This window comes from Crassostrea angulata, chromosome 1 (assembly GCF_025612915.1).
Source record: "Crassostrea angulata isolate pt1a10 chromosome 1, ASM2561291v2, whole genome shotgun sequence".
In the NCBI taxonomy this organism is placed as follows: Eukaryota; Metazoa; Mollusca; class Bivalvia; order Ostreida; family Ostreidae; genus Magallana; species Magallana angulata.
The window spans coordinates 23528834-23547479 of record NC_069111.1 but is presented as its reverse complement, the minus strand read 5'-3'; the positions used below and the strand labels follow the sequence as shown (position 1 = coordinate 23547479).

Sequence of the window (18646 nt, the reverse complement as noted above, 5' to 3'; positions counted from 1 at the left end):
TGATGTGGAGAAAGGCTTCTGAATACACTTGTCATCAAAACCGATGTACATTGATTTAATAAAAACACAGACATAATGCTATAGTTTTCAGAGGTGGTTATTACAAGCATTGCTCAAAAAAGGTGTTAATTTCATAAACAAAAAATAATAACTGTCATCCCATCAATGATATTAAGTACAATTAGTTAATTGAAGTGTCTTCTATTGTATACTGGATAGGAATCACTTACAAAAACAACAAACCAACCCAACTCAGTCGCGCATATCTAGCAACAAAATATTTCATGGGTGAACCATTTCATGACTTGGCCAACTTGAATCCAAAAAAAAATTACTTTAAATTATCAAACCATAATGATAAAATAAAAGTTATGCAAGCTCTAGTATCAGTGATTGTTAATAAGCCGATTTTTCCTTCAGATAACTCTCATTCTAACATTTTTTTTTAATTTTCAAGAAGCACTAGGCCTGCAACTTGTCTCTTGAAAATGAAAAAAAAATATCAAGGAACTGGGGCTTCATGAAAAATATATCTACAATTGTTTCAGATTTTTAATTTTAAGCAAAATGCCCGAGTAGGCTAACTGAGGTCTATAGCTGTGTCTTATCTTTATCAACTCGACTACATCATTTTATCCCCTGTGTTGATAACTCTCCAGCTTTTCCCCAAGTTTTGAGAAGAAAAGAATTGTTTCGGTTTGGTTCGTTTATCAGGTGCTTGTAATCAGTGGGGAATCTAACGGTATGAAAGTACACATTTCACACAGAAAATTGGAAAAAGGAAATGTAAAATAAGTAAAAAATATATCTGTATAACAGATTTTGGTAATTGTAGAAACCCAGACAGACAAATATAGGGTGCTGATAGACGTGCTGTTTCAAATAAGAATGGACGTCTGTAAATATGTACATATTCTGAGTTCGAACAACAAAAATTGATTCGTGATAATTTTCAACAGTTACAAAAATTGTTATTATGCACACCCATCCAACTAAACCTTTAATCCATTTCAAAGAAAAATAACTTGTTCTACAACTTTTAAATGTAAAATCAATTAAAAAAATAGAACAGATATTATGATCTAAGCGGTCATGTTTTGTTTGTGGGGCAATCAATATAAAAAAAAGACTAATATTAAGGTGGATCACTACACCTTGAAATAATTTCTCAAATCAGCAGAAAATTGCTTACTTCATTGTGATAGATGGCATGATGGATAAGAAGCAAAGATGTCAAATAGGTGGAAAAATTATCTTTTCAAAAATTAATTCAGTAAATAGGAACAAAAGCCCCAAGCGGATTCAAATTCATGATCTGCAAGTCACAAGCCTGATGCTTTAACCACTGAGTGATGACAATTTTCAACCAAATTGACTGTTATGAAGAATTCAATGAAACATCTTAATTGCCATCTTAAGACATAGTGTCTTGAAAAGTGTAAGTCTAAGTGTAGTGAGGTACCTTTGTTAATGTAAGCTTAGTATCCTACACAAAGTTCTGTCATTGACCTTTATCATAATAAAGATGTTTTCTAATACTGAAAAAAAAATCCAAAATTTTAAAATATTTTTATAATGGCTTTTTATACTTATCCCTTTTTTTTTTTTTTACTTATTTCTAAACAAAACAATCAATCACTTCTTGCCAAAGTCCATATACCCTGAAATGGATGCATACATGTACATAGAAATTCCAAACAAATCAAGGAAAGAAGATTGGGGATGACAAAATCTACACACATATATATATATATATATATATGTATTTATCAACCAAAAAAACCAAACTATTATCTATAATAAAATTTCTGACACTTTAAATGTGATGATGAATATGAAGTTGTAAAACTTTCTAAACAAGTTCTACGTGTATATTATGAACACAAAAACATTAATATATCCTATGTATTCCTATTTTATGATGTCAAAAAATGTCCTTGCGAGATTTCATGCAAGAGAGCAATATAACATTTCATAATTAAACTCTTTCACATCTGTTTACAATTATATATTTTTAGAAGTGTCACTTACATATACATGTAAGCCAAAAATAATCTATCCATAGTTCTTCGTTACAGTTTTCAATGCAATTTAATATCCAATTTCAGGTGTAACCTTTGGATTTTTAAAAATTAAAAAAAATAATCAAATAAAAGCAGCTACCACAAGACAATACTAATATTTACAAATACATATACAAAAACATGATTGAAGAATAAAACCCCAATTTAAACTTCATATCAAAGTGCTGTAAACCAACTTTTATTTGCAACAACTTTATTTTACAGATTACGTTGCGACTTTTTTTTTGCGTTCAAGATGTGGCATACTCGAAAATAAAATTCCAGAGATATTTGAGGGCTGGTTTGCTGTGAGAAAAATTCACAACAACTATGCTCCTGCAAACCTCACAAAAATTTCTCTTACTTGAATAAATGTTGGCTAACAGTATTACATACAATTTGATTGATATCAAATATTAAAATTTCATATTCATTGCATCACAAGTCACAAAAGAATAAAATGCTACAATAAATAGATCCAAGAAGCATGTATTAATGTTTTTGTATTTGTTTTAAAACAAACCTTTTTGATTTGAAACAAAAAAAAAATCAATTTAAAATAAAGCAGTTTGAATTTCATTTTTTTTTGTAACTGGCATGTACATGAAGTCACGATGACTCAATTTTAACCTTAGTTTATATATTTTTCCTAATACATGTAAAAAAACACATTGAAACTGAATATTTACTGAAACACACTACATCCAATAAATATTCAATCTGTATGGAAATTTATAAAAAGGATATATGAATGACAACATGGAAAAAGTCATATTGTTAACGATGGGGTTTTTGTGTGATTTTGAATACATGTACATATATCTTTATCTAAAATGGTCCAAATGAAACAAGCCCCTGCTTTATACATGAGGTAAAATATTACATGAAACAGGGACCTATGTTATTTAACATCTAAACAAGATTATAAAGTCTATGCTAAAAATAGACACTACCTTTAACTATCAGAAATATTGAACAATTTAGTGATAATTTGGAGGCGTAAACAGGAGCATATTTTTGTCAAACAAATTTTGGAAAAGTCGAAAAAATGTTCTCCCTTTTTTTGAAAGAGTTTTAATAAAAATGTTTGGCAGTGTGCTTTGTGATCAAAAGATGTTCAAACCATAAATAAAAACTGATGTCTTGGTGATAAGAAACCAATTACGGTATGTCTATTGTTTCACACAAAGAAAGAGGGGTTGCTGGGTTTCTACAGTACAATAAACCACAACAATCAGCAACCCTATCAAACGTTCTAGGAAAACAATCCAGACTTTGGGCAACCAATGTGAGCTGTGTTAAAAAGAGGATATCTGCAAGGTGGCGGTGTGTATATATATACAAGAACATGAAACCCGCTTAATTTCAGAAGATGATTTCCTGCTTCTATATTGTCCCAGCAATGCTGTGAGATCATCGTCTAGTTGTGGCGAGGTCAGGATATAGACTTCAGTAACACTTTGTATTGGTCAGATGTTTCCGCTGAAAGCAAAAATAGGTCACATGTAGTTCGGGTTCATCCCATTCATAAAATCGTTTCTCCTGTTTTATTTACAAACAAAATTCAAAGCAGGTTGTAATTATTATAACATTACCCCAATAGCATGCCATGCAAAATATCAATTGATATAAGTTTTGCTTCTCAGTACTTCTCTACTATAAAAATGAAACACCTTGCAATATCTCACACTGATTAGACATAACTCCAGATCAAAAACACACTGTAGGCATATTACATTTGGCTGTATATTCTTTTCTTTTTAGCACTTTTTGGTAGAGAGCATTTTCCGCTGAATAAAGTACATTGCTTCTAACCACGTATATATGTTCAGCAGTACAGGGTATCAGCTACTTAATATGTATATATGTCAGGGCTCCCACTGGACCAAAAATCCTTTTCGCCACTTTAGCGCGGCACAAAGAACGACTTATGTTTTACAATTATTTCTATCATATCACATATACATCTACATGTTTATGTAGGCCTATATGTTATAGTTATTAATATTTTGAACTTATTAAATATGCATGCATTGACTAATTTTGGGGTATGTATATATGCACTCTCCTCATTGTCATGTCTCCATTTGCATCACTAAATGATTTCCAAAAAGTATGGTATCAAAGCTTTTGAAAAGTTAAGATACTAACTTAAAATAAAAACCAAAACACTTTTATGGATTCATACACATACTAGATAAGAAGATGGAGTGAAAGCCACAAAGACGTTATTTCTTCTGTTCAAGACTAATTTATAATTAACAAGCTACAAGTTTACAATCCCTCATTTTGACAATCCAGATGTAAAAATAAAATATTCTGCTCGGTTTTATTTCAATAAGTTGCATACAATCTCATACTACATAGCTTCAATAAAAAGTGGGTTTTTTTTATCAATGCGCATATTACAATAAATAAAATCCTTTCAAGAACTGCCCATATTTATCCCACTTTGATGTGACTTTAAGAATAAATAAATATTTTTGGGAGGCAAATATGTCGCTGTCTGTAAGTTAAGTGAATTGTGTTCCAAGGTCCTTAACAGAAATAAGAAAACTGTCATCACTTGCAGTACTCTGATTATTTCTATGGCAATCAGCTGCATTGCATAAAGTATTTCATAACTTCTAAACTTGGGAACAAATATTTTTTACGATTTTTGGCTTAAAATTTTAAACTTGATATATATATTTTATTCTGTTCATAACTAAAGAAGTTTAGCAAGTCCAACAGTTTAATTAATTACCGGTAGGCCCATTCTCAGATTACAATCTCACACCTTTAATGTGAAAATGGTTAACTTCCAGTAAGACACTTACTGTTTAACAATTGACCACTGCAGTGAGAACACCCTTCCAAGTGATACATAACAATTGATGGTCTGAAGCCATAAATAACCTGAGGCTAATCTATGGTCAGAGCTGTGTGCACTGAAGCAATACGAGATTTCCTGTTGCACGTGGGATTGAATATTAACACAGACTGACCGAGTAAACAAACAGGTGGGAAAGAGAAACAGATTAAACTTAAAGAGTCACCAAAAATTAATTTTTGCCACTTTTGTATTTTTTTTCGCCACTTTTGAAAAAAAAATTTGCCATTCAGCTCGAACCCCGATATATGTATAAGCTACCTAATTACCATGTATATACATGTATGTATAAGAAAAGGTGCATTCATACACTCATTCAAATCTACACCAATTTTTCTGAAAACAATTTTCACTAAATCTTGTTCATGCCAAATACATGTACATGATTAATATGTTATCAGCATACTCAAAGACTTAATAATCTACAGCCCATATTAAAAATAGGCTGAAATCTTGAGGTTCGACTCTTTTATTCCATGAAAAAGTCCGATATTTATATAAAGCCTCAATAATCTACAGCCTACAGTAAAATCTTGAGGTTTATTCTTCTCTTGTACTTCAAAGTTTAAGAAAAAAAGAGAAACCTAAAAAAATCTATCACCTACAGTGCTATGTTGCCCCTTGCTACTGCCCCAATATTTCATATCCATGCTAATTTTAAGAGATATACACCCATCCTTAATAGAATCTTCAGTCTACACTAAGTCTGCTCTTACATTTCATTGCCTCCACACAGAATCTGGATTGTTCTGACATGTTCTGTAGAACCTCGTCGTTGAGGAGGACGTATATTCCTGAGGGACCCTGACAGTACAGCTCGCCGATCTGCTCACCGCTCACATTGTACAGCTTGGCCAGCTTCTCTAGCAGCTCCTGACTGGTTAGGTGTTCCAGGTAAAGGGCATGGTAGACTGAAACAATCAGAACAGGTGTTAACAGATTTGTCAGGTGTTCAAGGTATAGGGAGGGGTAAGCTGAGACAATCAGAACAGGTGTTAGAGACTTGTCAGGTGTTCAATGTATAGGAAGGGGTAGAAACTTATATGTTGGTCCAACAATGCCAACTCATCCATATTTTCTAGAGCTATAAAGTATCCTTTTTCTAAACTTGATTTCATAAATGAAAGCTGATATAAGCCCTTCAAAGTTTTAGGCAATATAGGATTGAACCATAATTTTTTGAAAGATACAGTCTCATAACTGCAGAAGTGTGTGCAAATTTCATAACGTGCATTACTCAATTTGTATGCACACACTGTTGCAGTTATGAGACTGTATCTTTAAAAAAATCAAGATTTAATGCTTTTAAACTTCTTGCCTTGTCTGCAAATATGATTTATACCTTAAAATTTCTATCTTATCTTAAGGGTAAGTTCATATTAATGGAAGAGCCATTGTAACAGCCACAAGTGTGAACTTTGATTCTTGCTTATGAAGTTGCAGTTTACAGTGCTCAACATTTGTGACGTCATAATAAAACTCAACATCATTTTAACCTTTGAGTAGGTACCCTGTGTGTATTAGTGTTATAACAGCCGTAGCTTTCAACACACTTTACAAGCAAAAAATATCTGAAACATAAATAAAATATTTTAAAATTTCAGTTTCTCAGTCTGAGAATTTCAAAATATAATGTATAAAGGCTTTAAAATAGTCCCTTTTTTATTACAAGATTTAAATGACTCAATTATCTATCTTTTTTTTAATCAAAAAATTTAGTTAATCTGTCACATTCATCAATACAAAAGAGCATGAGAAACAAACATTTTTTTTTATTCAAAGACAGAACTTGATTGTGGTTGCAAATTTCAATATCCAGTACCTACCTGAATCACTTTCCTGACACACGTAAATTATCAATCTTGGTCTAATTGCTCTGTTAATTAAAAATAAAAGTAATAATATTCACATCCTCTGAATTTCTCCCCCAAATTGATAGACATGACTTAAATCTAACCCATCTGAACAGAAAACGAGATAATATATCTGAATACATATCATAGATGTAAACAAAAAATAAGAAGTTGACTAACTATTGAACAAAAATTCACAAAATATTCATACCATACATATCAAAAAAATATAATTTACAGCTCTTCTTTTTGATTACTAATTGTCTTTTACTGTCAAAGCTCTCTCCTTCAGTTTTGCAAAATCAAAAGACAAATCAATAGCTCCTGCTTACTTGGACTGTAGAGCATTGTTCAGACGTATTCCATCTGCTAATCCGCAGATCTGGATGAGATCATCCCGAGTGAGACGGAGCAAATCTGCACCTACAAACACACAATATCTGTTAGTCAGGTCTCTGTTGATACTTTACTTCAAAAAGTCACATTTAGGACTCAACACACACAATTGTTTTCGGTCAGGTCTCAGTTGATATTTTATTCCAATTAGTCATATCTAGGTCTCAACACACATAATAGTTGTCAGTCTGTTCCCTGTTGTTACTTTACCACAATTACTCAATTTATGACTCATTCTTGTTACTAATTTATAATATTGTTCTATTATCCAATACAAATTCAACTAATTATTGACATTACAGTGGGATGTTTAGCTTGAAATAAAGTTTATGCTGTGCTGAAACATCAAGGTTCTGCACAGTAAGATATTGTGCTCTGTGCAAAGTAGATTTTGTGAAGAGTGAAAGCATATTGTTTCCTGTTTGACAGTAAACATTAAAATTGTCAAATACCTGAAAAGTTTTGGAATATTTGTTTGTAGCTGCTAAATCTGTTCGCTTGTAACCAGGCTGTTACCTCTTGGGCACAGGCATCACAAGTCAAAGCTTTCTGTGTCAAAGAACAGTAAAAAAAGACTCATCAGAAACCGGCAATTAACATGGCTGCATTTCTTTGGCTATTAATTTCGTTATATATGGAAATTAACCTTATCTCACACATTCATGTTTAACTTGACTCAATGAAAAGAAACAAGAAGTACAAATGGTTTCAGAGAAAAGTTGAATGATAGTAAGATCTTGTTAAACAAAATTTGCTCAAGTTTTCAATATCTCATGAACTCATGTTAACATATTGAATAGAAAAATAAAATTTACAAATGATTAATTAGAAAAGTTGTAGGCAAGTAAAATCTTGTTGTTAAAGAAGAATTCACTCGAATTCCGGAAAACAAACCCCTTTCAAACTGACTGCAGTGTTCAAGTCATCACTTGATGAGGAGGACTTGAGTTTCTTGCTAGAACCCGACCCGCCATTACAGCTTGAAGAGTCGTCATCTTCATCTGCTTGAGGTTTCTTCTGGATGGGGGATCTGTTGATTAAAAAATCAATGAAATGTTAGGGATCTGTAACAAAGGGTCCCATGAGACACACTACACTGCCTGAGTAATGGCATTTAGCTCAGTTAAATGAAATATGTGGAATTACTACACAAGGGAGAGATAATTTCAATGCATAAAGTAATTATCTCATCATTTAACAATGAGAGAGATTAACTTCTTAAATCAAAGTGCATCCAGTATAAATCAACAACCTAAAGAAGAATACTGTAAAACAACTTTGTTGACTACATTTGAAATCGCAGATTTCTCAGTAGATTATGATCCATAATGAAGGCTTCTTTACATCAATATGTATTTTTTGTGCATTTAAATTGAATTTTTATGCATTTATATTTAAATGCTGTAGCAGTGAGTTTTAGCAACCAAGTGGTTATCAAAAATAACAACTACTTTCCAGACCTCAGTTTAAGTTGGTGTACAGTACTTCCGAAAATATATATGAAATTACCCAGCATGCATGTCACTGAAGCTCTGTGTAAGATTGGCAAAAGAGTTGTTTGGAGATTTAACACTAACACTAACACTAGGTGTGGCAATGTTAGCAACTTGATCCAAGGGAACCTATCAAAACACATGAAAAAAGTGTTCATACTTAACAATGAAACAAAAAAAAATAATTGAGTGATGAAATGGATTTCAATATACATGTATATTAATGAAATAGGAGTGGTGAAAATATTTCATTTTTATTTGTTGGACACCAATTTGTGTGGATTTCAATGTTGAAGCAGTCCAATAAATCAAAAAATTTAAAGTAAATCAAAATAAGAAACCCTTTTAACATGCATAACCAATTTATGAATTCAATACTCAAAACTGTATATTTTGTTCTGAATCCACAAAAAACTGATGCCAAAGAATATATATGAAACAACAGATACAGTATTCAAAATTTTTAACCACACAGAAAAATAGAGAAATCAAGATCACCTCTGTCAAAACTGTACATTCATATGATGGCTGGTATTTTTCCTAATAAAAGAGAAAGTATTGAAAAATGCATTTGAATGACACATTTTACATTTATTGATCCAGACTAAAAAAAAAAATCTGACCCTATGATATTTACATATCATTTGATAATATCAATCAGTTTTGGTTTTGTTATGAAGCAATTTACTTTTTCAGCCTCTGTTCTCTTGTCCATTTTCTCCCTGTCTGTTTTATGCTTTCTATCAGCTCCTTTCGGCTGAAAACAACATAAAAAGGTTTGAAGAATTTTGCACAATAAAACAAAAAACTTGAAACTCAAAAGCAAATCAAGACAGCCTTTGAAAGCACAACAAAAAACCAAAAACTCAAGGGCAAAACAAGTAAATGTTTGAAGAACTTTACACAACACAATTAAATAGCTTAAACTCAAAGGCACACCAGACACAATTTTTGCTTCCTTTTTGTTTACGTACTTTAAAGACTTTAATCTGACATGAGCCACAGTGAATCAGCTTGTTATCCCTATCCTCGTACGTGTACGACTCCACCTGTAAACGGAATGGCACTCCCTTCTCTCCACCGTGTTTCTTGGCTGTGAACTCGGTACTGATACAGTTAACCCTGACGTATACACCCGTCTCCTTCGTCGGATCCCAAATAAACTCTGCCCCGTTCAAACAATCTCTGTCAATGTTGACATCGACTAATCCATACGACAATGGAACATCTAGAGGAAAGAATGAAAAAACATCCAGATCATTCAAAATTTACAACATTTATATACTGGTATTACCAATTCAGATTAAAATTTGAGAATTCACCTTACAATGATTTTTTTTTTTAATGAATCAACATTCATCAACTAACTTGATTAATGAACAAGGATATGATAATCAAAGAAAGAAATAGGTGAAAATCAACTAGTTAAATGTCTCCACTGATCTCAAGAATTAAAGTTTTGACTCTCAAATTTGCAGGTATCCATGTTTCTGCAGAAAAGTCACTTTCCTATACAAAGCATATTCATGTCATAATTAAAGAGGATGTTTTCATCTTCCATTTTTAATAAACATCAAATATAGCTGATTTTTACCAATATCCAAGATTCTCTCCCCTGGTCTAGTATTGCGCCAGCTGTCAATCTGCTCCCTTTCCATGTACTGAAGCCGCCGTTCATGGAAACAAATCTTTACAATGCTCTGAAACACATATTCAGGATTTGCTTACCCATCATGCATTTCATAAGTAGTGTCATTTCCTCTTATATTTCTTCGATAAATCTCATTTTTTAACACATTTTGTACAAATGTTTGATTCTAAAAAATTCTTTAGGCATTTTACAAAACATCATCAGTTAACTTGCTTCTGATATTATTTTAAACACTATCACCAACCCAGAAAAGTTAAGTGGTGCAGTTTGTTAAGATGTGAAAATGGCGAGTCTTTAAGTCAACATGAATTAGTGTACTTCATTTTCCAAAGTCAGATAGTGTGCTTGGGAGAAAGTCCGAGGCAAGTGAAGAGACGATATCAGTCACTAGTATACTACCGTAAAAATTTAATGGTACTTTTCTTTTCTACATAATTTGTGTGGAAATGTGATCAATCAGTCCAAAAGTAGCACAATTTTTTGTGTCCTGTAAACTGCAGCTTTTTTCTATAAGAGGCAATGTACCTCCCATGTCATTCATCTGAATTTTTTCTGACTAGGAGCTACAGACTTGCAGCTAGGAAATTCACAAGGTGAAACTGATATCATGACAGTTTGGACTCTTATCTGATCTAACAGGTACCCAGTATCTAGAGGCATATGTTGAAAAATAACAATAGGACATTTGATGGAGTTATCATTTTCTGTTTGAAAAATGCTGTCTGCAGTTTTTACCGGGTATATATACGTAAAAAACATGAATAAAACTAGAGCAAAGCTCGTTGCATATCAACGAGTTGGTCTTCTGTTAATGTCGGAAGTAAAGCTAGAAGTTCCTCTATGAAGCAGAGTTTTTAAACCAATAAACATAAGTAACTAAAACAAAAAGAAAAAAAATCAAATTATTCTTGGTACGAGTTAACAAAATCCAAATGATACTAACTATAAAGTACAAATTAACAAACACCTCATCGATTTCAAGAATGACTTAGCAAATACAAATCCAAATGTGTTTAAGAAGAAGTTTAACAATTATTGAATTAGTTCAGGTACGAGTTAATTTAACTATGAACATAATGCTATTTTCTTAACCAAAAATGTGGAATCCAAATTTCTAGAAAAATCAACCCCTTTATCTCTGTAATGCATCATCGGATTTTATAACGCATTTCATCTTAAATTAAGCCAGCTCTTCTTTCTTGATATCAAATAATAGGTCTGGTAAATATAAACACATTTTGTTCAACAAGTGTTCAGGAATTGTTGACTGTTTTTAAGATATCTGAACAAATGTGTTCTAGGGGCTGACACTTAAACTTCTTATCGGGGGCACCAACAATTTTTTTTTTTTTGGATAGCATATTGTTGAGAACGTTATTCTAAGCATTTTTTGTTCTATAATGCTTTTCAAAATATTTCGCCTTTTCTAGATATTAATGATGAAAGATTTGGACTGCTGGCCTCTTGAAAACCCTAATTACATAACATATAACTTAGGTATGGTACTGTATACACAGCTGTACATGAATGAACATTTTTGCTTCTATCATTGATAATTTTTACAAGGGCATACACTGAACACAAAACAGATCATTATGATCTTTTGGATATAAATTAAGGTAATGTTTTATCTATTACATAGTGCTGCTTTTTCGATGAAATCTATAGAATGATTTAATAAACATGTAAAATATTAAGCAAAGATCATATAAATTCCAACCGGAGCTCATTTCTTTGATATAAATTCTATAAAATGAACTCTATATAAAGAGGTAGCATTTTTCAGAATCTACCAGAAAATAGAATTTAATTATTATTTAAATTTTTATTTCAAATAAGGGTATGCCCTGTAATATTAAAATTTGTTTATGACCTCAATTCGGGAGAATTATCAACACGTCATGTGATTTTTAATTCAGGGGAACACACTACGTTTCATACAAAGTAGCATTTAGTATACTGTTTCATTCAATATCACATTTATATCATGATAAAATAACTTGACATAAATATTTTGTAATAATATATGCATCATTTTATGAATGTTTAAATCCGTTAATATTTTCATAGTAAGCCTTAACAGTGCTACGTGGGAGTACATGTACAAACATTTATCTACAATCCCAGAAAATTTCAAGCTTCTATCTTGATTAGTTTTGGAGGAGATGCGTGGACAAAATGTCCCTTAAAAATTTACAAAATGGTAATATCTGAAACCGAAAGTGACGTCATCATTTGAAAATTTAATAATATGTAGTGCCGATAATGCTCTTTTAGTTCTGAAAATTTCTTGCAAATCGGTTGAATAGTTTTAGAGAAATAATGCTAAAAAATTTCAGGAAAAAAAATAACTACTAGATAGATCTCTTTAGGAGTAACGAGTAGGTCTTCCGTGCGATTTCTGTTTTAAATGATACCATCAAAAATTGAAACAATTACAGAATTACCCCCCCCCCCCCAACTTTCAGATAATGTATAAAAATTCCTTATTACATAATAAATGGGTGTGGCAATGAGTTTTTCAAATAGATATTGTTACAATCAACAACTTTGCTTCTATAATGCATAAAAAAATCTTGATCATTTTCAAGTTATTTGTAACAGACTTTTCGAAGATTTTGGCCCCTACTTAAAGGGGCCAGCCCCTTTTTATGGTATCAAATGAAACATCTTTTTATTCTAAACACATTTTGTTTATTAAGTGTTCGAAGCTTGTTACCGTTCTTGAGATGTGGGCAAGATTGTTTTAGGGGCCGACCCTTCATCTCCTTATAGGGGCCATTTAACGAAACTTTGGTGGTTAAATATTATTATGAACATTATTCTAAGCATCTTCTCTTCTATAATGCTTTTCAAAATAAATCTCCTTTTTAAGATATAAATGATCAAAATATTGGAATTCTAGCCCCTTAAAATCCCTAATTATGTAAAACAACAGAAATCTTTTATTATGCATAGATAAATAACTTAAAGGTGGGTAAACATTTTTTCTTCTACAATGCATTACAAAATATTTCTAATTAAAGAGACATGGATATAAGACTTTAGACCCTCCTGGGTCCCTATTATGAGGGGTCAGCCCCTTTTGATTGGTGTCAGTTGAAAGTTCTTATACATATAAACTTTGCATGTTCTACATATGTTAACAAAATATTTACAAAAAGAAAGATATTCATGATAAAATCTCAAATTTCGGTACTTTTCAAAATAAAACTGATTTAAGACCATTACACAATATTTCAGTCTTTTGTCTACAACCCCTGAACATTTCAAGATCATATCTTGAATGGTAAAAGAGGAGTTTTTCCGACAAAATACCCCTATAAAATCGATAAATCCAGGATATATCCCAAAACAGGAAGTGACGTCATCAACAAAACAAATTTCAAACAAAGTTCAAATCAACCTATTAGATCTGAAAATTTGACGTTAATCGGTTGAGCCGTTTCTGAGAAATCGCGTGCACAAAATCGGTAAGAAAAAGAATAATAATAGAGATAAAGAATCCTAAGAAAAAAGGTCTTCCGGTGGAAACGGACACTTAATTATAATATAGAAGAATGAAAAACAGTAGAAAAACAGCAAGGTCTTCCTCTGAAAGACCTTAATAAACAAAAAGAAACAGTTGAATAACAGTATATGAATATTTTCATATTAATGTAAATGCAAATATGAATAGAAGATTTTACACACGATATGATTCTTTCATGAATTATGCAATTACTCACTCTGAGATATTTTCCTTGAAAATCAGACAGATCTCCCAGTTTCTTCAGTTTGATCTCATAAGATTGTCCTGTAGGAAAAAAGAATAGTTTTTAACTATTTATAAATGAGAAAACATCTTTTCATTATGAAAGTTATTTGTTGAAGGCAATAAATATTTGTCTTCATATTTGTATTCCTGGTTTGACGAAAATATGAAAATTTATATCATTTAAGGTTCTCCGATCCTCAGCCTCAAAGTATTTTTTCATCATAAAAATGTTATTCATCCTTAAAACTTTATCAATGAAATTAAAAATAGAAATTTTTGATGGTATCCATGCATTTTAAGAAGTTACTGAAATTTTGGACCAGATGGATACAATGAAATATATATACAAGTTGATATCAAATTAGAAAAAAACCGCTTGTACAGCTGCATTGGTAGCTCGAACCCCTTGACCTTTATATAGTAGGTCTCCAGGAACCCACAGAGCCAAGCAGTTTGTTGAATAGCTGTGTGTAATATTTACACTAGTACATGACTCATAAAATTTGTCTATAAAAAAGGCAGATTTATGGTATGAATAAAAAATTCCGGATAACTAAGATTTATTGAAAATTGCTGAGGATTGGAGATCGTTAACAGCTGTATGGTCTAACATATACAAGGTATAAATTCACACTATGTTGATTTTGTAAGATGCAAATAACAAGGTTAAAAAGCTTAAAAACTCAAGTAATTTTTCAATCCCCAACTTATTTTTCATACTTCAAACACTGAAGGAGGGGGAGGGGTTTGAGGGTGAACAGTTTGAAAAATATTAAATCTACATTTCATAAGTAATATATCTCAGGATGCTTGCATATTTCTATGGCAAGTTATAAGTAAAGTTGTGACATTGTAGATTTGAGGACTTTTTTAAACATACAATCATAATTTCCTCTTTTCGGAATTTGTTATCTTTGAGAAATTCTTAAATTCAGAACTTTCATTACTTCCAATACTGAAATACATATCCTGAAAGTATACATCTCAATTTAAGGTGGAATAACACACCATCACAAAATGACTGACCTCTGATCATAGTAACATTTCATTTTATTAAAAGGATTACATCAACGACAATATGTAACTCACTCTATAGCAAAGTGGATAAAGTTTCAGGCTTCTTCCTGAGTTCGAATTCCACAGGGGCTTTTGATGTTACTTACTGATTTGAATTTTAAGATATTAACTTTTTATCCCTAAACTGCAAATTTTTCACTTATTTGACATATGTACAGCTTATTTAACATAATATTTTTCATAATCAAATAATTTACTGTTAATTTGAGTTACTTTTTCCAGGTGTGTTATTCCACCTTAAAAAGTGCAGAATAGTTTACATGTACATGCATTTCTTATATGTATCTTTATTCATTTGGATTTAATACTGACCTTGATTTAAGTATGTCAAGGTCTCCTCATTTAACTTGACTGCAGGAGAGGTAGCTGCTCCAAGAATGTACTGAAAGCTAACAAAAAGTTCCAAGATAAAAAATATTCCAGAAGAAAAGCAAGACAGCCTGCCATGGTCAACACCAAAATTGCCGAGTTATATATTTCCCCTTTTATCTGTATTAATTTCTCCTGAACCATTGAACCATTGCACTGCTTGAAAACAAAAACTTTTCTGTAAGATGGTACCTTTGATTAGAGATTACATAATATTATACAATAATAATAGCATACTATGTGACTGTAAATGTCTTGCTGTTTTTGTTTTTACTTACAGAAAAAGGTACCTTTATGAATGATATAGTTTACCTTTTCTTTAAGAACACATCTTACCCATTGTCCAAATTTTCTGATTTGAAAACAGGTAATGCCAGCAAAGCTTCACTGAAGGACAAAATATACTTGCAAATTTACATAGATTTAACACTTAAATTCTGTGTATGTTTCATAGAAGCATGAAATGATTCTTTCATTTTAACACAGCATAACATTCAGTATTTCTGAATAATTCATTTAATTTCTGTTTGAAAATTTTTATTGACAAAATAGTTAATGTTTTTGGAACAGAGGTACAATAAATATTCACAAAAATGTCAACAGACCTATAGCCTAAAATACTTATATAGCTCTTCTTTTCTGTAGGTGCACATTTTTGCAACTTGATTCAAAATAACAACAACAAAATGTTTGCTTTTAAATTTTTGAGTTCTGAGTTGATGACCAAAAGAGTTTGAATATAAACAAATCTTTCTGCATAATATTTTTTCATTAATCCCACAAAATTTAGCCATAAAAATCATCCCACAGAAAAAAATATATGAAACTGTAGATTCCTAATTAAAAGCGAGGAATTCATATCTGAGTAAAATCGTGATAAGCAAGTCTTGAAAATTTTTGAAATCTCTCTTTAATTTTTTATACATGAACTTAAAATAAAAAATAGCATTTATGATATCTTTGCAATATGATGCAAAACAGTTGAATTGCAGGGTTATGTAAAATAAGGAATCTACAGTACATGTAAGTCCAGAATGTAAATGGAATGGCAATCTAATATCTGAATATCTGTCCATCTTTTACATGCAACTGATATGCTACAAGAGAGTAACAAATAACTAAATAATTAACATTCCCTTTCATCAATAGCTAGCCATTTGCTTTCTTGAAAACCTTTTGCTTTAAAAATTTCATGTATAATCTGACAAACAATGTTCATAACTTCCATTGATACTAGATATCAATGGAGTATACCAAACATTATCTGTTTGCATATGATGCTGTAATTAAAGTTTGATTGTTAATCAATATAGTGTGGCATCATCATTGTTCGTGGGGGACCAATGTCCGTGGCTTTTGTGGGCAACTCTTGCCCACTAATTTTTATCCCAAGTATATATGTGCAAGCTTATGATTAAAATCTATTTACGAAATAGAACTTGCTACACACAAAATTACATCCCAACGAAACCAAGAAAATATCGGCTACCCACGAATATTGACCCCCATGAATAAAAATGATTCCACAGTACATATTGGTTTTTGACTTGCTATTTTCTACAATTAACACCCTGCTATTCCAATTATTTTGAAGAATTTGATAAAAATACATGCGCACAATGAAACAAAAAGTACATGCTAGGTGGTCAAAGATATTCACTTTGAGACCTTGAGTTTTAATATTGGTTTGAATCGAATGAAGTTGGCACTAATTGTGCTAGCACAAAGGAATTCATACACATTTTTGGACCAGTAAAGCATTATATCCAAATTATCTATCAAATAAAATGATTTAAACAACCAACACCACTTCAGCTTGTATCACTTTAAATAACAATAAGTAGCTGATGTTCTACACATACCATATTTCATAACTAATTCTATCAAAATTTCAAAATCAAAACAAACTGACAAATAAGTAATACATGTACTGTAACACTTGAAACAAAATGCCCTATACTTACCTCATGTTGTAGCTTGTTGTTCCGAGCTCAGAACCCAGCCCAGAGAGAGATCCATCAAAATCTGCAGCTAGAGAATCATTGATGTCCCAGCTGGTTATGGTGGGTACATGATGAGACATTTTGGAGCGCTTACTTCCCTGGGTGACAACATCATTCAAAGACCACCCAAATGACATTGGTAGCTTCAATTTAAAAAAAAAAACATAAAAATTAATAGGAAAATTAATTATAGAGAAAAAAATTGCCAACTTGCATATATTTTATTACATACTTTCATGTAAATAAATATAAATTTTCAAAAATATTTCAATTTAGTATTTTTTGGCGGAGTGCTTTATTTAAACATAACTTTAAAACATTGAAGAAGAATGATCATTTTACGGATGTAAACAAATGCATGGTAGCCTTGACCTACTTTCAGGACATGAGTTAAAAGGTCAATGACCTCATGCAATGTAAAAGTGGTTGTTCCTATGAAATTTGTTTGAGTAACATTTTTCCGATTATTTACTCTTAGAATTAAGACATAATTTTATTCAAAGTAAGTAAATTAAGTCCCATATCAATCAAATTACTATTTCACTGTAAATAGATTTTAAAATTAGTTTTGAATAAGTCATTAGGAACTGACATTTTTAGACATTTAAGTGTGAAATAAATTTCTACTTAATTTTGAGTTATGTCATTGTGCATCACCATGATCAGTTAATCACTAGCCTAACTATTCATATTGTAATTGCTGGTTCAACTGCAATTTTAACATTTAGCCCTTGGGATTAGATGATGCTAATCGTTTTGTTGCATAGAGTTTACAAAACAAAATGACAATTAATCATTCAGAAGTGTTGACGTTATATTTTAAATGCAATGAATTTCAAGGTTTTTCTTGAGGCCATTGACCAAAATGGCTAATTCACTACCTCGAAGCTCAAGCTTTTGCATTTATCTAAATCATGCAAATATCTCGAAAACTCAGCATAACAACTGCATAAAATGTAAATAAAAGAATTGATTAATCAAATATTAAATGAGTGTCGATTAAAATCTAACCTTTTTAGTCCCAATAGACAATAGTTTATGTTGTTTACAGAAAAAATCCGACCAGCTTGTCAATGCTGCCAGAAATAAGACTTTAACCAGTTTACGACTAT

General features: G+C 31.4%; 1 protein-coding gene across 1 annotated transcript; it reads right to left on the bottom strand.

The window, feature by feature from the left end:
• Positions 1–638: 638 nt before the first annotated feature.
• On the bottom strand, positions 639–18643 carry LOC128159810 (transcription factor CP2-like). Its single transcript, XM_052823016.1, has 16 exons — positions 18546–18643; positions 17496–17677; positions 15868–15918; positions 15475–15551; positions 14057–14124; positions 10272–10377; positions 9652–9905; positions 9366–9434; positions 9176–9217; positions 8694–8806; positions 8079–8214; positions 7637–7733; positions 7121–7211; positions 6762–6811; positions 5652–5846; positions 639–3545 (listed from the first exon to the last, which is right to left on the bottom strand). Exons 2-16 carry the CDS (start codon positions 17669–17671, stop codon positions 3499–3501), a joined length of 1572 nt encoding a protein of 523 aa, XP_052678976.1. The 5' UTR covers positions 17672–17677; positions 18546–18643; the 3' UTR covers positions 639–3498.
• Positions 18644–18646: the final 3 nt, after the last annotated feature.

Bases quoted from the DNA above. Each gene is read 5' to 3' on its own strand.
- LOC128159810 (XM_052823016.1), bottom strand. From the start codon at position 17,671: ATGTCATTTGGGTGGTCTTTGAATGATGTTGTCACCCAGGGAAGTAAG. The intron at 9,906-10,271 runs GTAAAAATCAGC...TCTTTCCTCTAG, and splicing joins GGAGAGAATCTTGGATATTG to ATGTTCCATTGTCGTATGGA. The intron at 5,847-6,761 runs GTAGGTACTGGA...TGATTGTTTCAG, and splicing joins GTGTCAGGAAAGTGATTCAG to TCTACCATGCCCTTTACCTG.